This window comes from Erythrolamprus reginae, chromosome Z (genome assembly GCF_031021105.1).
Source record: "Erythrolamprus reginae isolate rEryReg1 chromosome Z, rEryReg1.hap1, whole genome shotgun sequence".
In the NCBI taxonomy this organism is placed as follows: domain Eukaryota; kingdom Metazoa; phylum Chordata; class Lepidosauria; order Squamata; family Dipsadidae; genus Erythrolamprus; species Erythrolamprus reginae.
Genome location: NC_091963.1, coordinates 8,302,214 through 8,318,720, shown reverse-complemented (window position 1 = coordinate 8,318,720; position 16,507 = coordinate 8,302,214). Strand labels below are relative to the sequence as shown.

The following is a 16,507-nucleotide window of genomic DNA, read 5'->3' as shown; positions in this document are numbered from 1 at the left end:
CCCAATGTTTCCCCACTGTGGCAGCATGAAGACAAATGGATTTCAAACACACACACACACACAAATTCTCTCGTCATGTTGGTTGAAGAATTCTGGAAGTTGAAGTCCACATATCTTAAATCTACTGCAATTGAGAAACACCATTTTAGATGTCATCTTCACCCAAACCATGATTTAGGCCATACTTGTGTAGTTTGCTTTATTCACAATCTGTAATCGTGATTAAGCTCTGGTTTCTTACATTCATATCATCAAAATTGTTGGTCAGCTGACTTTCTATCCCCTTTAGTCCTTCAGGCATAAAATGAATTGTTCAACTAGGGCACACACGCAAAAGAAACACATATATCTGTTATTCCAGCTTCTTTTTACTTTACTTTTCTTTCTTTTTTTCCAGAACACTATTTCTTAACTTCAATGATTTTAATTGGCTGGCTGAGGAATTGTGGGAGTTGGCACACTTGACACAATTCGAAGTCATTGAGGTTGAGAAACATTGTTCCAGGACAACGCAGGGTGGAAGCGATGTGAGAGTATCGGCTTCCTGTGCCTTTTCTCCAATTTTCTAAAATTAAATTCAGGAAACGCAGAGGAAGCCCTTTTTGTGTCATCTGGCCGAGGTAGCGGTCTGAAGGTTAACCAATCATCTGCGGATCAATCATCATTGTCAGCCGTACCTGTTTCTGAGCAAAGCGTAGCGTGTTTAAAATCGCAAGGGTTCAATTCTCCCCTTCCCAATATTTGTTGATTCAATCTCTACAACAAACTTAAGTCCATTTGCAAATACGAAAATGTCAAAGTTATGGAAAACTAAGACGGAGTAAATGCAAAGGTGGTCAAATTAGCAGGACTATTTTTATTTTTAATTGATGGAGATAAATAGATAAAAAGATTCTGCTGCACGGAATCCCAGCGACCAGTTAGGTCCCACAGAGTGGGTCTTCTCCAGGTCCCGTCAACTAAACAATGTCGCTTGGCGGGACCCTGGGGAAGAGCCTTCTCTGTGGCGGCCCCGGCCCTCTGGAACCAACTCCCCCCAGAGATTAGAATTGCCCCCACCCTCCTTGCCTTTCGTAAGCTGCTTAAAACTCACCTCTGCCGCCAGGCACGGGGGAACTGAGATACTCTTTCCCCCTAGGCCCTTACAATTTTATGCATGGTATGTCTGTATGTATGATTGGTTTTTATATAATGGGTTTTTAACTGTTTTTAGTATTGGATTATTATTATATGCTGTTTTATTATTGCTGTTAGCCGCCCTGAGTCTCCGGAGAGGGGCGGCATACAAATCCAATAAATAAATAAATAAAAAGCAGCATCCTGGTGGTTGCAACATCACCAAGGTCTAGGGCTGTCACTTGTTCTCTGAACAGATTTGCTTGTTTCTCCGCTTTTTAACCTTCTGCTGCCTCCTCTAGGACAAACAATCTTGGCAAAGCGAGAGGGATATCTTCAGCACCCCTGGAATGAAGCACGAAAACCTTTTGCAGTTCATTGCGGCCGAGAAGAGGGGATCAAACTTGGAGATGGAGCTATGGCTGATCACAGCTTTCTACGAGAAGGTAACAAGTTGGTTGATGCTAGGTTGATGTCAAAAGGACCAAGAATGCATCTAGACTCTTAGGAGAAAACTCCACTCTCTCAGCTCATTGGCAACACCCAAGGCTTCTCCTGCAGATCTAAGCACAGGTGGTCTTTAACTTAAGGGTGACCACTTAAAAGACTGTTTGAAATTCCTGAATACTTACTTGAGGGAAAGTGGAAGCATGGGGTGGGGTATTTACAATCTGGATTCAAATTTTTTTACCTGCCCTGGTGGTCACGCAACCAGACTTCGGCTCACATTAATAGCCGTTTGCTATCATTTGACTGCATTTGATGGTGCTTTTGTGAAAAAAGCAGCATTTACTTTCAGTTTTTAACCAAATCCTCTCGTCATGAAACATTTGGTTCTCCCTGGTGACTGCAGTGAGTCACTTCACTACCAAAAAGGTCAGTCGCAGGGCATTAATGAGTTCTGACCATGATAGGCAGGCTCTATTATGGCCATAACTCGAAGACTACCCCTACGTGGGCCCAGTCATTGTAGATGTATTGCCGTAAACTTGGCAGCGGCCAAACAAATTGAGCATTAATTTTCAAATACCATTTATTCCCGTTGGAGGATATTTAAGCTTGTGTTTAATTCTCCCCTGCAGATGAATGTCACTGGCAGAGAAGCAACCTAGAACTAAGGAGAGATTTCCTGACAGTTAAAACAGTTATTCAGTGGAACGGCCTGCCTCCAGAAGTTGTGGGTGCTCCAATGCTGGGGGGTTGGGGAGTGTTTTAAGAAGAGAGTGGACAGCCATGAGTCTAAAATGATATAGGGTTTCTGCTTAAGCCAAGGGTCAGACTAGAAGCCCTCCAAGGTTCCTCCCAGATCCCTCTTAATTCTGGGCACTTGTCGTGCGTGCATTGTATGCAGAATCATGCTTTTAGAACTGGCCCTTGGGCTGACTTCCAGAGAAAGCATGCTTAAGATTCCTGCTTTAAAATACTGGCTGGGCTCACAGTAAATGACACACAGACACACACATACACAGAGGCTGGAGTAAGGAGTCACGGATCCAAATTGGAAAAGGGTGTCGAAGAGTCGTGGATATCACCTAGGTTTGTTCCTGCAGGGGTCGTTGACGGACTATCTGAAGGGGAACGTTATCAACTGGAATGAGCTCTGCCACGTGGCGGAAACCATGGCCTGCGGACTCTCCTATCTGCACGAGGACATCCCTTGGTGCAAGGGAGAAGGGCATAAGCCTGCGATAGCCCACAGGTAGGTCCCGTTTTTGGTCTACCTAAGCACCCAAAGTTTGTTTAAAATATTTCTACATGTCTACATATCTCTTCGGAACGGAGCTCAAGGTGATATATTGATCACTCCCTCTTCCAATCTTAAACAGTATGTATTCCTCACATGAATTATGAGTTTTTATACTCAAGGGAATTAACGGCTTTTTATGGGAACTCTAGCCTGCTCCTTTGAGATAGAAAGCTAAACTGCTGGGGGGGGGAGGGGGCAATGAGGACTGGGACGAACACGGACAGGGGGAGGGCAGTCCAATGGAACATCCCAAGTCACCTGGGAGCTTCCATGCTGGTTGTACCAGGATTGTTTTAGCCAATAGAAACCTGCAGAAAAGGTTCTACTAACTAATCTAGGAATTGAAAACTATTAACCCTAGCTTTTTTTGTGTGCTCTGCCATGCTGCCCCCTAGTGGCACTTAATTTCAGATGCCATAAATCCATTTCAAACATACTCCACTCGTCATTCATGTATTGGAACTACCGTTTCCTTCAGTGGAGATATTCTTCCTATTCTTTCATCTGGACAAAAAATGAATGGGAGGGGACAGGAGGAGGGAGAGGAGAAAGAAGGGAAGGAGAGAGCAGGAAAGGGAATGAGAAAAATTGGTGACCCTGTCCACAACTCTTAAGATACTCTGGGAGAATCCTTAGAATACCCACCCTCTATTTTAGAAATGATATTAGTCTTTCCAATCCCTGCAAAAAGGAAAGGTGGCTTGTAAAACATTGCAAACCCAAAATATCTGCAGCTTTTCTTTCATTATCCAGAAAACAGACCTCTCATCGGCAGCTTAGGAGAACACACAAAGCTACGGCTTACTGAATTCAAACGGGGGTCCGAATAATGAAAGGATTTGGTTGTTGTGAATTCTGTAGCCTAATCCCCTTTCTCTTTTAATAAATCTGGATAGGGAAGCCTCTGTGAGAATCTTAGTTTCGGGTGTACTTGGCTGTCAGAAGCTTGACTAATCTGGCATAAGGTCTCTGTGATCGTTTATCTCCGCCAACATTAACAGCTTTAACGTGTACCCGGTGCCTGGGAACTATCTTTTCCCTTTTCTTTCCCTCCTTGAAAAAGGAAACGAAACGAAACAAAAATTTGTGGGTCGGATGGATGGAGTGGGGTGACAATTTTCCTTCGGGATACTGGGCACCCTGGGAATTCACTGCGTTTGCCCTCCACCATTTTGTGAGCTCTTTCTCTCCATGGCGGCATCTCTCTTCGTAACGTATTCTGACAGAGCATTTCATGGGGGATTTTTTAAAAAAAACACCACGCAGAATCTGCCCTCATTAATTATATTGCTTGGCCCTACACTTGTCCTGTGATCCAAGCGGCTGGGACACCACAGTCAATTAAACTGATGGCAAGAGAATTATAATGCCTGGCACACGTGGGTCTACCATCTGCTGCCTCAAGTCTGTAATTTAATTATATTCAGATCCTTTCTTTATTCCCCCCCCCCCTGTTCTCTCCACCACCCCTACCGAAGGAAACTCCAGGAGTCGCTTAATAAGCACAAGGGTTTAATTTAAGAGGTAGATACGGAAACAATGCAGCTGAGTAAAACTCCAGGTAGAGACCAAAATCCAAGGCAGCATTCTACATGCCAAGCTTCCTTTCTAGGAAAAAGCTGGCAAAGGAATTAAGAGTACAAGCAATAAGAGAAAGATGCCATTGCATATAACTTTTGTTAATTTTTGCCTGGATATTATCCTCACTGATCCCCTCCCCCCCCCCTCCATTTTGTATTTCTCATAAATTGGGTTTGCATCCACCAGTTTTATCTTGGATATTGATGATGAACTACATTAAATTTTCTTTTTTTCCTTTTCTTTTTTCCCTTTCCTTTCTTTTCGTTGCAGGGATTTCAAGAGCAAGAATGTGCTGCTAAAGAACGATTTATCCACTGTGCTTGCTGACTTTGGACTGGCTGTACGTTTCGAACCCGGAAAGCCTCCAGGAGATACTCATGGACAGGTAAACCTGCAGGTTAGCTTACACTACTTCGCTTCGCAGATCGAATTTGGAAGGTGGGTCCAGAGGAGACAAATCTATGCTATTGTCACATAGTGTCTAGGTTCTGTATTTTGAAAAAAAACTAGTCACCATTGTTGCATGCACATGGTAGCGTACAATTTGTCCTTCCTTGGCGTCATTGTAACTCTGAACTGTTGCTGAACAAGTAGTCAGGAAGTAAGAACTACCTATGTTCTTTTGGAAGCATCAGCAAGTCCATTGATCTTGTCAAAATGATGAAGAATGCATTGGTAGACAGTTCAATGTCTGTCAGTAGAATAGAATCTTTATAGCTCAAGGCTCAACTATGGGGTCCTTGGTGTTCTCTGGGCTTGGCTGTTTTCTTACAGATGTTTCATTACCCTGCTGGGTAATTTCATCAGTTCTACTAATTAATGGGGTTGTGGGGGTGGGCAGGTGCTGTGGAGCACAGGTGTGCAGGGAGGTCCATGCCACAGAGTATAAGATCCTTGGGGGGAAAGCAGTGGAATCAACCTCTGACCTTTCCTGTTGGCGTCCCCCATTGACTGCTCATGGGAAGCCAGTGGGAGAGGTTGCAAAGGGCAATCATGGGACCATTGGCTCACTACGTCATAATTGCGAGCGGGAAACCCGAGCACCCAGATTGTGATAACGCTGTGACAGCTGCAACTTCACAGACCAGTTGTAAGTACCCTCATTCAGCAACATTTTAATTCTGAACAGTCATTGAACAAGGTGTGATAACCCGAGGATTACCTGTAGTCAAGGTAATGTGAAAAAAATTGCTATTACTTCTGCTTTTTTCTCCCCTCCTTTTCCTTATTCTCTCTTTCTCTCTACTTCTCTCTCCTCCTCCCTCTTTTTCTCATTTTTTTTTAAAAAGAACCAGAGCTTGAAAGTATGGGTTTAGTTTCAGTAACTGATTCCTGTGTCTATTATAGGTGGGGACCAGAAGATACATGGCTCCTGAGGTGCTGGAAGGAGCAATTAATTTCCAGAGAGATTCCTTCCTCAGAATTGATATGTATGCCATGGGCCTGGTATTGTGGGAGTTGGTTTCCAGATGCACAGCAACTGATGGTGAGTCCCAATATCCTTTTTACATACTGTCTTTGCTTCCTTAGAAATTAGGAATACTGTATGTCCAACCCATTTGGGGTTCGTTTATGAAGATTTAATTCAGAACGCCTGTGTGGTTCTTTTCCCAGGGTAAAGATACTCCAAGTCACTCAAAATATTTCCCATGCCTATATAGACTATCTAGTCCCATATAATGGAAACTGTTGAAATTTGTAAGTGTTTTGAGACATTTAAATTGCAGTATATGATGTCTTTCTTAAAGTAACAGACTTTTGTTCAAAGCAGAAGATTTAGAGAAAGCTAAAGGTTTCATAAACTTTGCTTCATCTACCAACTTGAGACCACCGAGACCAAGGTAAGTTATTAGAGAACTTAGCCTCAATTTAGTTTTATTATTTGGATGTTTCAGGGCCAAGTAAATCTAAACAATTAGATTTTGGCACATACTAATTTTATAAGTGTAATTTCTTTAAGAGACAGCTGGAATTAATAAGCTAATAATAATAATGAGGACCCGGATTCTGGGGGCAATATGCTGGCTCTGTTAAAAAATGCTATTGCTAACATGTTGTAAGCCGCCCTGAGTCTAAGAAGGGCAGCTAAAAAAATTGAATAAACAAATAAATAAATAAATAAGTGAAATACCAAACAGGATATGCCGGAGCCATATTTATGAGCATGATCTTGTAATGAAGAAAAGTAAGGTTTGAATTATCCAACAGCCATGGGATGGAGATTATTACCAAAATTAGTCTCGGGGATCTTCCTAGGATTCACTTTTTGCAAACTCCAATTAAAGCAATTAAATTAAACTAACCTGAATTAAACTAATGATTTGATCCTGAAAAAGGTGTTGACTTGTAGCATATCAACATGGTATATTTCTTAGTTTCAAAATAAACCCAAAATAAATGGGGGAGGGGTAAAAACCGCAGAACAAAAATATATAAAAATGATACGAATCTGAAAAAGAATAATTCTCCCTTCCCCTTGCTTTTGCCAAATTCTTGTAGTTCAACCTTTGTCTTTTAGAGCATCTTTCTTAAAACATCCTGTCTTGGTAATCTATCTCTTGGCGAACTAATAAGAATACAGTAAGCAGTTCTTTAACCAGCTGCACAGAGTTCATTGGAAGACAGGCAGCTATATAAACATTTTAACTAAATAAACAAGCATCACAGCTATTCCTTAAGGAGGAAGTGAGCGCATGTACAGGCAGATTATAATGGTGAAGGGAGGGAAACAGACCGGGAGCCTTGTCTGATTGCCCCTATGGAGTGGCAGAGCTAGGTAGATGACTAAGTTTTGATTTGCAATGTCCATTGAAACAAAGGTGCCAATAATCAGTTTATATTTGTGTGAAGCATACAGCTTAATACAGCAGTGAGTGAGATGCCAATTGGTTGGAGCTGCCTGTTGGCTCCAGGGATCTGTGTCTGGTAGCAATGTCCTCTTTTCTTGCCAAAATAGGTCCCGTGAGCGAGTACTTGCTGCCTTTCGAAGAAGAAATCGGCCAGCACCCATCTCTTGAGGAGTTGCAGGAGATTGTGGTTCATAAGAAGCTGCGTCCTGTGTTCAAGGACCATTGGCTTAAACACCCCGTAGGTCCTTTTTGATGTTTATATTTCCCCACCCCCAAATGTCCATGGCTGGGTGGGCGAGTGTAGTTTAGTAAAATTCAATTCAGGCAGCCCTCAACTTATGACCTAGATTTCCATTGCTAAGAAAGAAAGCTGTTCAGTGAGTGTTCCAACCTTTCTTGCTACAGTTGTTAAGTGAATCACTGCAGTTGTTAGTAACACGGTTGTTAAGCGAGTCTGGCTTCCCCCCTTGACTTGTCAGAAAGTCACAAAAAATCAATCACATGACCCTGCAACACTGCAACCACCATAAACATGAATCAGTTGCCAAGCCTCCAGATTTTGATCATGTGTCATGGGGATGCTGCAACGGTTGTTAAGTGTGAAAAGCAGAGTGCCAGTGTAACTTTGAATTATCACTAAATGGATGGTTTCAATTTGAGGACTACCTACAGTTTCAGGGTACCTTCTGCTTCATGTTTCAAGAAGCAATTTCTGGTTCTTTTGGTTGACCCATCAGTGTGATGCCTTAGCATACTTTACTGGCACTTTGGGTTCTTCGGCAAAACCGCGCCATGGCCAAAAATGGGTTTAATCAACAAATATGACATTTGATTAACAATCATGGCATTTGAGCCATAATGACACAGTGGTTAGAGGTGCAGTACTGCAGGCTATTTCTGCTGACTGCTGGATGCCTGCAATTTGGCCGTTCAAATCTCACCAGGCTGAAGGTTAATTCAGCCTTCCATCCTCCCGATACAGCTTAGCAAGGACTGTAAAAACACTGTGAAGCAGGTATATAAGTGCTATTGCTATTTGTTTAACAATCACCAGTAGTAAAAGCTGGTCAGTCACAAGACTGACACGTTTTGTGACTGTTAACAACTTATAACTGTAATGGGGAGGCTGCATTATGCGACCTATACAATCACATCCTGAAGCAACATCGGTCCAGTTTCTCTGGCTAAACCCTCTTTCTTTTCTTTTCTTTCTTTCTTTCTTTCTCTCTCTCTTCCTTTTTCTTCCTTCCTTCTTTCCTTTCTTCCCCTTTGGACTTGCAGGGCATAGCGCAGCTGTGTGTGACAATTGAAGAATGCTGGGATCATGATGCGGAAGCCAGACTGTCAGCCGGTTGTGTGGAAGAGCGCATCGCCCAGATTCGCAAATCAGCCAATGGTAGTACCCTCGACTGCCTTGTTTCCATCGTGACCTCTGTCACCAACGTAGATTTGCTGCCCAAAGAATCAAGTATCTAAATCCTTGTTTGCCTTTTTTTTTCCCACTGGTCTTTTCAGACCCAGTGGTGGTTGTTTTTTTTTCCGGGAAAAAAAAATGCAGAATTCAACACACACACGCATACATATACATGAATGCAGCTGCTATTTTCTTGACTTTTCTTGCTATTGTTATTATTTGTTGTGTTGTTGTTGTTGTTGTTTTGATTGAATCAATTTACCAGCATATTGCTCTACTGTATTGACAAGAGAAAAAAAAAATAAGAGAAAGACATCTGTTTGAAAGCGTCCAGGTGCCGACTAATGAATGCAGTTACAGTGCAGGTACCTCAAAACCTCAGTGAATTCTCTTCGTTTCTTTTTCAACCTGTTTTCTATTCTAACTAACCTGCAATTTTTACACCAAATATCAGTGATAACAAGGAAACGACCTACTCATCTTATACATGCTGCAAAATCAAGACTGTTCCACGAGATCACACCTCTCAAAAACGGATTCCCCCCACTCCTACTACTTTTTCCTTTCCCTTTCCTTTCTTTTCTATTTTAGACAGTGAGCTTAAAAGAAAAAAGAAAAAAAAAGAAAAAAGCAGATGTGTCTTTTACGGGTCGAACGGGTGTTGCGTTCTTTGAGGGGGGGGAGTGATTGAGTTGAGAATATTAACTCTGATGGTAGAACTGAAAAAGAGACGTCAGGGCTGGGTGGGGAAGAGACGCTGGACTTTTGCAGCATTTGGAGAAACAGTGGCTAAAGAGTTACTTCTCAGGAAAACAGTCAATGAGAGGACGGGCAAGTTTTGAGGCATATTAAACTGCTACAACATGCAGAAAAAGTTGGGTCACAAAATCACTGATACAAATGGATTCTTAAAATATCTCAGGCTTGGGTAATATTAAATGAAACCAACCCTTTCTATTACATTTATAAGTTCAGAGAATGAGGTCTTAGGATTCAATAACTTCAGATTTCCTCAGTTGTTTTACAGTTCTAGGCAATTGTCTTACAGTCCTAAATAATTTTTCTGCCATTTTAATTTTAAAAAAAACCAACCACAAATATACACGAAAGATAACAAACATCTAACCTGGAGTTCCTTAAAAAACCCAGTGTATCCAGTTATGCATTGGCGTTCGGTATTCGATGTCATTCATAATGTGAAACAGTCTTTATTTGAAGACTCACTGAAATCAGTAAAATTTACTTCCAAGTAAATATAGCCAGGACTAATAAAATTCAATATCTCTCTTAGATCTTAGTATCTGCAGGGCAAATGTCAAGGTTGTTTAGCTGCTATGACTATCAGGCATTGTGAAGGAAGAGAAACATTCCACATTAAGGATACAGAAATGCCATCACCGATTGTCCCCAAGTCTTCATGGGAATGTACATGTGTTTATTTTTTAAAAAAAATCAAGATGGCAGCTGTGATCATGGCCATCTTAAATTTTTTGACACCTTCTCTGGACACATAGTCCTTTGGCAAAAGTCATGGTGGTCGAATACAGTTGTCTATTTTCCTTTGATTGTTAGAAAGAATAGGTATAGTTTAGGCCAACGTTTCTCAGCGTTGGCAACTTACATATTTTATAGAGTTCTCTTTCTAAGTATTCTTTCACACTTTACACAAATTCCTTTGTTTTCAATATAGCTCACAGCTGGTTGAAATTGATCGGTTTTGATTTTTTCTTGATCCTTCATTCTCTGAAGACTGTCACCCAACTTTTTCGTCTTAACAGTGGTGCATATTTTCAATACTCTTAATTCTACTATGCCATAAAATCCGCTCTAGTCAGTGAATACTCCTAATGCTGCCAATATAACATTTAAATATTTTTTTAACCTGCAAAACATGCAATGATTTATAAAAAAAAATAAATTTAGAATACACATACACATGAAGTGGCTTTTGAGGTTTAACTAAAAAAACAAACAAACAAACCTTCATGACCACAGACCACCTCAAACCAGAAATACCTCAAAATTTTCTACTTGTATGAGTTTTATTATATATTTTGTTAGTTGTGTTATCTTGGAGTATGTAAATTTTAATGTAAGTTGGCTTTTATGAAAAGGGAGTTTTAAAAAAAGAATAAAAAATAAAAAATTTCCCCAATCTTTTAGAAAATGCTACTATTTCTTTTCTTTTTCTTTCTGTAAAACACCATTGTAAATAAATGTAAACAATTTTAGAGGAATTGGCTATTCCTGGACATATTCACCATTACTTGTGAAGGCTCGTTTCCATTTTTTAAAAAAATTGGTGGGAGTAGTAGGAGCACAAGTTATTTTAGTAAATAATTATTAGTATAGCATTCCCTTTATAAAATATTTTCCCCCAGGAAATGCTAATCAAATTATTTTTTTTAGATTTGTTATTTAGCTATTGGTTGACTGACACCCAGTTAACGCAATACAAATTTGATCATTCAGTAAAAAACACAAAGGTTGCAATGCAATTCCTTTTCCCCAAAGCATTTTAATTAACCATAGGAGAATCTCAGAGCAGCTTTTCTAACAAATTAAGAACAGCAAAAGGAAACTAATCTTGCTAAGCGGGCATGTGGAAGCAGAGGGTGCCCAAAACAAATTGCCTTTTTCACTTTGTAAAACAAGAGGAGGGTTAATTTTGACTGCTTAAAAAAATAGTTTCACTCTGTATGTTTCTGTATCTGTTTCGAGGGGGTGGGGGGATTGAAATTTGCGGTTTTATGCTTTTCTTGGGAAACAGCAACCTCTCTAATAAGGAAGCAGAAATACTGATGCTTCTCTTTGCTCAATGCTTGAATTTCTAAACTATTTAAGGTAACCATGAACAATCCTGAAATAATGTTAGCTTTGCTTTTACATAAATTAAAATTAATTGAAGATGAGTTAATTTATTATTTCAAAAATGGTTGGAGATGGCAAATGCAGACACCTTTTCTGAACTTCAGGAGTTGGCCTCTGTTAGGGAACAAGTGGTGACATATATGTGATCGTGCAGATACCATAATGTATATATATTTTGTCTCAGGTGTCCTGCAACTTGTACATAATGGTGGCATTTGCAGAATTACATCACTGTGCAGATGTCATTTTGGTGTCAAAGGCAGCCTCTGCAGGCGCCATGAACTTCTTGGGGATTTATTCAATATTTGTCAGTGACTAGTATATTAAAAGACTAATTTTGCATATGATTGACTAAACAGGACAATAGTTTTATTGGTCATGAACTGTCCATTTTCCCCCCAGAATAGACTTTTATCATTTTTCACTCTGTATTATTATATCAAGATTAAGCATCTGATTGATTCGGAAACTTGATTTGGCATTGGCTCTCTTAAGAAAAAAAAAATCTTAAAAGAATCAAGTTATTTAATGCATTCAGACAATGCAAGAAAGTGGTTGGCACATTTGCTCTACAGAGCCTCAAGCCACTGTGGAGAATCAAACTAAGACATGGTGGGACCTACCCATGTATTGTGACTTGCCAAGTTATTAGCAACTCCTTTGATTTTTGCAATCTCGATTTAAGTAATTTTACATTCAGGGTAGAAGGCTTTATTTGGAAGGCTACCAATTAGAAGACCTCAACAAAGTTTTAATTTATGTCTTTATGGATGATAATGTTGCCCTTAACAACAGAGGCTTCAGGAAAAACAAAGTGAAGGAAAATAGATCCATTAAGATGAAATAAACCTTGACATCTGAATGTCACTAACAGTCAATGTGCACAGTTAGCAATGAGGAAGATACACATTGTTGTTATTATTGCTCTGTTGCTTCAAGTGTGCTTTTCCCCTGTCTCGCAGCATTATTCCTATAAGGGTTAAAATAAGCTTGATACAGCAGTTGCTTTGCTTTTGCATTGAAATAAAGTTTTGAGAAGCAGGTATTTATTGAAAGTGCCATATAGAGGTTGTTTTGTGTTTTGTCCATTGGGAGTGTTCTTAGTCCTTCTTGCATTAAGAGAGGAGCTGTGTCTGTTCATTAGTTGAGTTAAATAAACCTAATTTTTAGTTGAGTTAACATTTCCTTGCTTACAGATCATAGCCAGTTGCTTTGGTTGTGTGGTTAGCTATGATTCAAATGTGACCATATACATATTCCTTAGCTAATATATGTTGTCCATATCTTTTTTTTTTGTTAGCTTCTTGGATTCTCAGCCTTTCCAAATGTGGTACCCATCTCCTAGAATTCTCACACTACATGGCCAAAACAGCTGTTGGCTCAAAATTCTGCAATCCAGACCCATCTGGCAGACTCAGGTGGAAAAAGGTTAGCGTATAGCATCTCCAGTGTCTGACAGTCACATTTACCTATTAAATGATGCAGTTTTCCTGTTGTGTAATCGCATTTTTTCCTAAACAGTGCATCTCTTTAATCTTCCTGGCCTTCAGTTGGTCTTGTGTATTTAATGTTAAGAAAGTTCTTGATATAGCAATAAGGGAGCTCAGTCACAAGGTTAGCTATGCATGAGAGTGAGGGAAAATCCAAATAACATTTGGTCTAAGTTTAACTACCGGTATGTCAAATACCATAAGTAGTGGTAGTTTGAATATATTTCATTTGCTGAAATAGGGGCCTTAAAAATAATTTAAAAAGCAAGGCTATCCTTTACATAACAGTTAATTGGGATTTTCTCCCCAGTAAGGGAGGGGGCATAGAGTTCCATCTTACTTAATCTTATATTGTATTCACTCATCACTTTAAGTCATGATGGAATTGGAGGGGTATGGTTAGTGTGATATGCAAATCATAAAATTGTCCAATCTATGTCCATTAAAAAAATAGCTGCAATTGAGACGTTTGTATCTCTAGGATCAGCCTGTTTTGTTCCTTTTTTGCATAGGGAAACTTAAATTAAAATCAATAGGCAAGTAAAAAAAATCTATGCCATTTTGTGATCATAGTAACAAGACACTGCCAAGTTTGAATTATTATCTAGAAGCAGGGGAAAATATTTTTAAAAACTAAAAGCACATTATATTTAGAGCCCTTAGTCTTATGCAATGTTTTCACGATTATCCAACTGTCTATGACATACAGGGTTTCCTCATTTTTCAGTACAAGTGATTCTGTTTTGCAACGTTAGCAATAGTGACAGAATAAAAACAGTTTGAAACTTGATTTTGACATTTATCACTGCCCTAGCTCTGATACACTAGTATACCAAGATTAGCAACAAAACATGTAAAGTGGAGAAAATCATATAGGTGTGAGTTTTAATTTGATTCTCCCAAATACTTAACCATCATAATGTTTGGAAATTATTCTGCTAACTGAATTAAGTCAGGATGTGCTAAGGCAATGTGCATGAGATAGAATTCCTGAAAATAGTGTTTGAGTTTTTTAGAGATTTATTTTTATAGCTATCTGAATTTTTGATTCAGGGATACATTCCTACATTAAACATCATTTTAAACATATGCTGAGAATTCCAGAATGATCAGCAACCACATAATACTTGTTTCGAGAACCCATAACAACTTGGCAACAGTTTTCCTATAGTAAAATCCAATAATCTAGATAGGGATCTTTCTTACACTATATTCGGCTGGCTTGGTAGGAGACAGAGAAAGATTGATGCCATTGCTACCTTCTAGCATTGTGGAGTATAAGCCCTATATTGTGGTGCCATTTTATCTATCAATAATGTATGCATTTGTGAGCTATATAAAGCAGAAATCTTAGGCAGTTCAGCAAAAAGCTTAAAATCAATTTAATGGTCTAAATCATATACGTATTAGTGTGAATGTGTTCTCTAATCTTTTTCAGTAGATTCTATTTTATGCATTTCTACTTTTTCTAGGGGTGAATCTATTGCCAGGTATAGGTCCACTACTTAATAGTGCCTGTTAATTAGTAAAAGGTTTTCAGTGAATTTTCTAAAATCTGTTAGGTCTATGTGCTCTTTCTGAATATTTAAAGATTTGAGACTTGAGTTTAGTGTCCTTAGTTATAAACACAACTGGCTATTGTAGTGGACACATCCTCAAGGACGTTAGCATTTCAAGTCTGATAGCTATGAATTCTAATGCTTTTTATTTGTGCCTTCATTTATTTTAATGCAAAGCAACTGCTGTAAACTCTCTAAACTTTTTTTCCAGTCAGGGTTAAGGTAAAGTGAAGCTTAGAAGTTAGAAACTGTTTTTTGTAACTTTCCTATTTCTGGGTTTGATCTTTCATCCAATCTATTTGAGGATTTATCACCTTCAAATTCCACATTAATGCAATATTTCTTTCTGGATTCTTCGTAACAAACTAGCAGCATTCACAAACAAGAAATCATTCTATAAAATGAAGAAATTTGAGGGAGAGGGGAATGGAACGGATCCTCAAGAAGTAAACCTGTAAAAATAAGCTGGTGGTTATTTCCCACAAAGATGACAGACTTCTTTGTCAAGTACACATGTTTCTTGTATTTATGTAGTGGCAAGAAAAATGCTTCTTTTCTTGGATTTCTACTGCTTCAGTTTTCTATAAGGATAAATTTCCTGATTATCTTGACAACTTTGCTTTTTACTTCTATAATAGCAAAGAGGTCCAGAAGGATATCACGACAGATAATTGTTTTGGAAAAGGAGTGTAACAGACTGAGCACAGGAATTGTTTACTGAGCCCTTTAGGAAAGACTGGTCTACTCCATTCCTTTGTTACAGCAAAATAGAACATTATCATTTTCTATGGAATAAAAATCTATACCATTAATTTCACTGATCTTGACTTGGTAGGGAACTGCACTTTTTAAAAAAAAATTAAAATCTATTTATATATTCCCATAACTTTTATTGCTGGTCATCAATATTTTGAAATAAAATCTTCCCATCAAAATTCAAGTTTGGTGGTACAACAGATTAATTTCCCCAGATGTATTTTTCTTTTTAAACATATAAGTACATCAATTATTCATATTTTTTCTGGTGATGGGTGAGAGGAAAACACCCTCTCTACTAAAGCTACTTTTCATATTAGTTTATATTGTTGGATACATAAAAGCGGTTACTTTTATTGGTTTCCAGTGCTATGCCCTACATTTACAAAATGCCAAGGGCCTTCAATCTTGCTGTTGTCCACATTTTAAAACACAAATGGAACCCTACAAATTTTCACCTATCAGTATATGTTGTTCCTAAGTTAAATGACTTTTCTAAGGTAAAATCAACATAGGTACAGTTTGTCAATTCTTATGGAAAGAGCTTTCTGTATTATTTTTAGCATTAGAAATTTACTCTAAAAGTTGAAGAAAAAAAATTGGAAGCAAGACAAAACAAAACAAAAATTCCTAATTTAATTCAAATATTTAGTGGGTCTTTCCCCTCCAGAATTTCTAAATTGTGAGTTTTATTCAAGAAACCCAGTTAAAGGTCTTAACATAGTAAAATGTGAATCGTTTTTTTGACAAATAGTTGCCACTTATTAATAAACTGCATTATCCGGTCTAAACAGGAATTTGCTGGCTTCTACAAAATTTTCAGTTTTGGATTCCTATCAAACTTCAGAAATAAGAATTAATTTAGGAAATATTAAATGCAGAAAGCTCTATCAGGTGATGAAATAATTAAAAATATTACTGGTCCTTGGCTCATATTCCAATGTACTGTTTGTATACCAAGATATGTGAAATGTAAATGTTGTGGGTTATATTTCACTCTAGTAGCTAAAAAAAAAAGAATGTAGATCAGAGATAGCTTGTACTACTGAGTTAACAAAACATAAGTATCCACTTAAAAGAAAGAGAATTAAACAGAGGAGCTCATAGCTGTAACCCCTTTTGAA

General features: G+C 38.5%; 1 protein-coding gene across 10 annotated transcripts in view; it reads left to right on the top strand.

The window, feature by feature from the left end:
- ACVR2B (activin A receptor type 2B) overlaps positions 1-16,465 on the top strand; it is a 127,958-nt gene extending 111,493 nt beyond the window's left edge. For 2 of the 10 annotated variants that reach the window (XM_070727809.1, XM_070727810.1), the window contains 8 exons: positions 1,419-1,562; positions 2,667-2,815; positions 4,715-4,829; positions 5,792-5,930; positions 7,401-7,531; positions 8,575-8,761; positions 12,879-13,006; positions 15,266-16,465. In XM_070727809.1, coding sequence (XP_070583910.1) covers positions 1,419-1,562; positions 2,667-2,815; positions 4,715-4,829; positions 5,792-5,930; positions 7,401-7,531; positions 8,575-8,761; positions 12,879-13,006; positions 15,266-15,298 — 1,026 coding nt within the window. In that variant the 3' untranslated portion in view covers positions 15,299-16,465. Of the gene's footprint in view, positions 1-1,418; positions 1,563-2,666; positions 2,816-4,714; positions 4,842-5,791; positions 5,931-7,400; positions 7,532-8,574; positions 10,875-12,878; positions 13,068-14,999 lie in introns of those variants that run through there. The other 8 variants (XM_070727816.1, XM_070727814.1, XM_070727812.1 and 5 more) reach the window with 7 other exon arrangements.
- Positions 16,466-16,507: the final 42 nt, after the last annotated feature.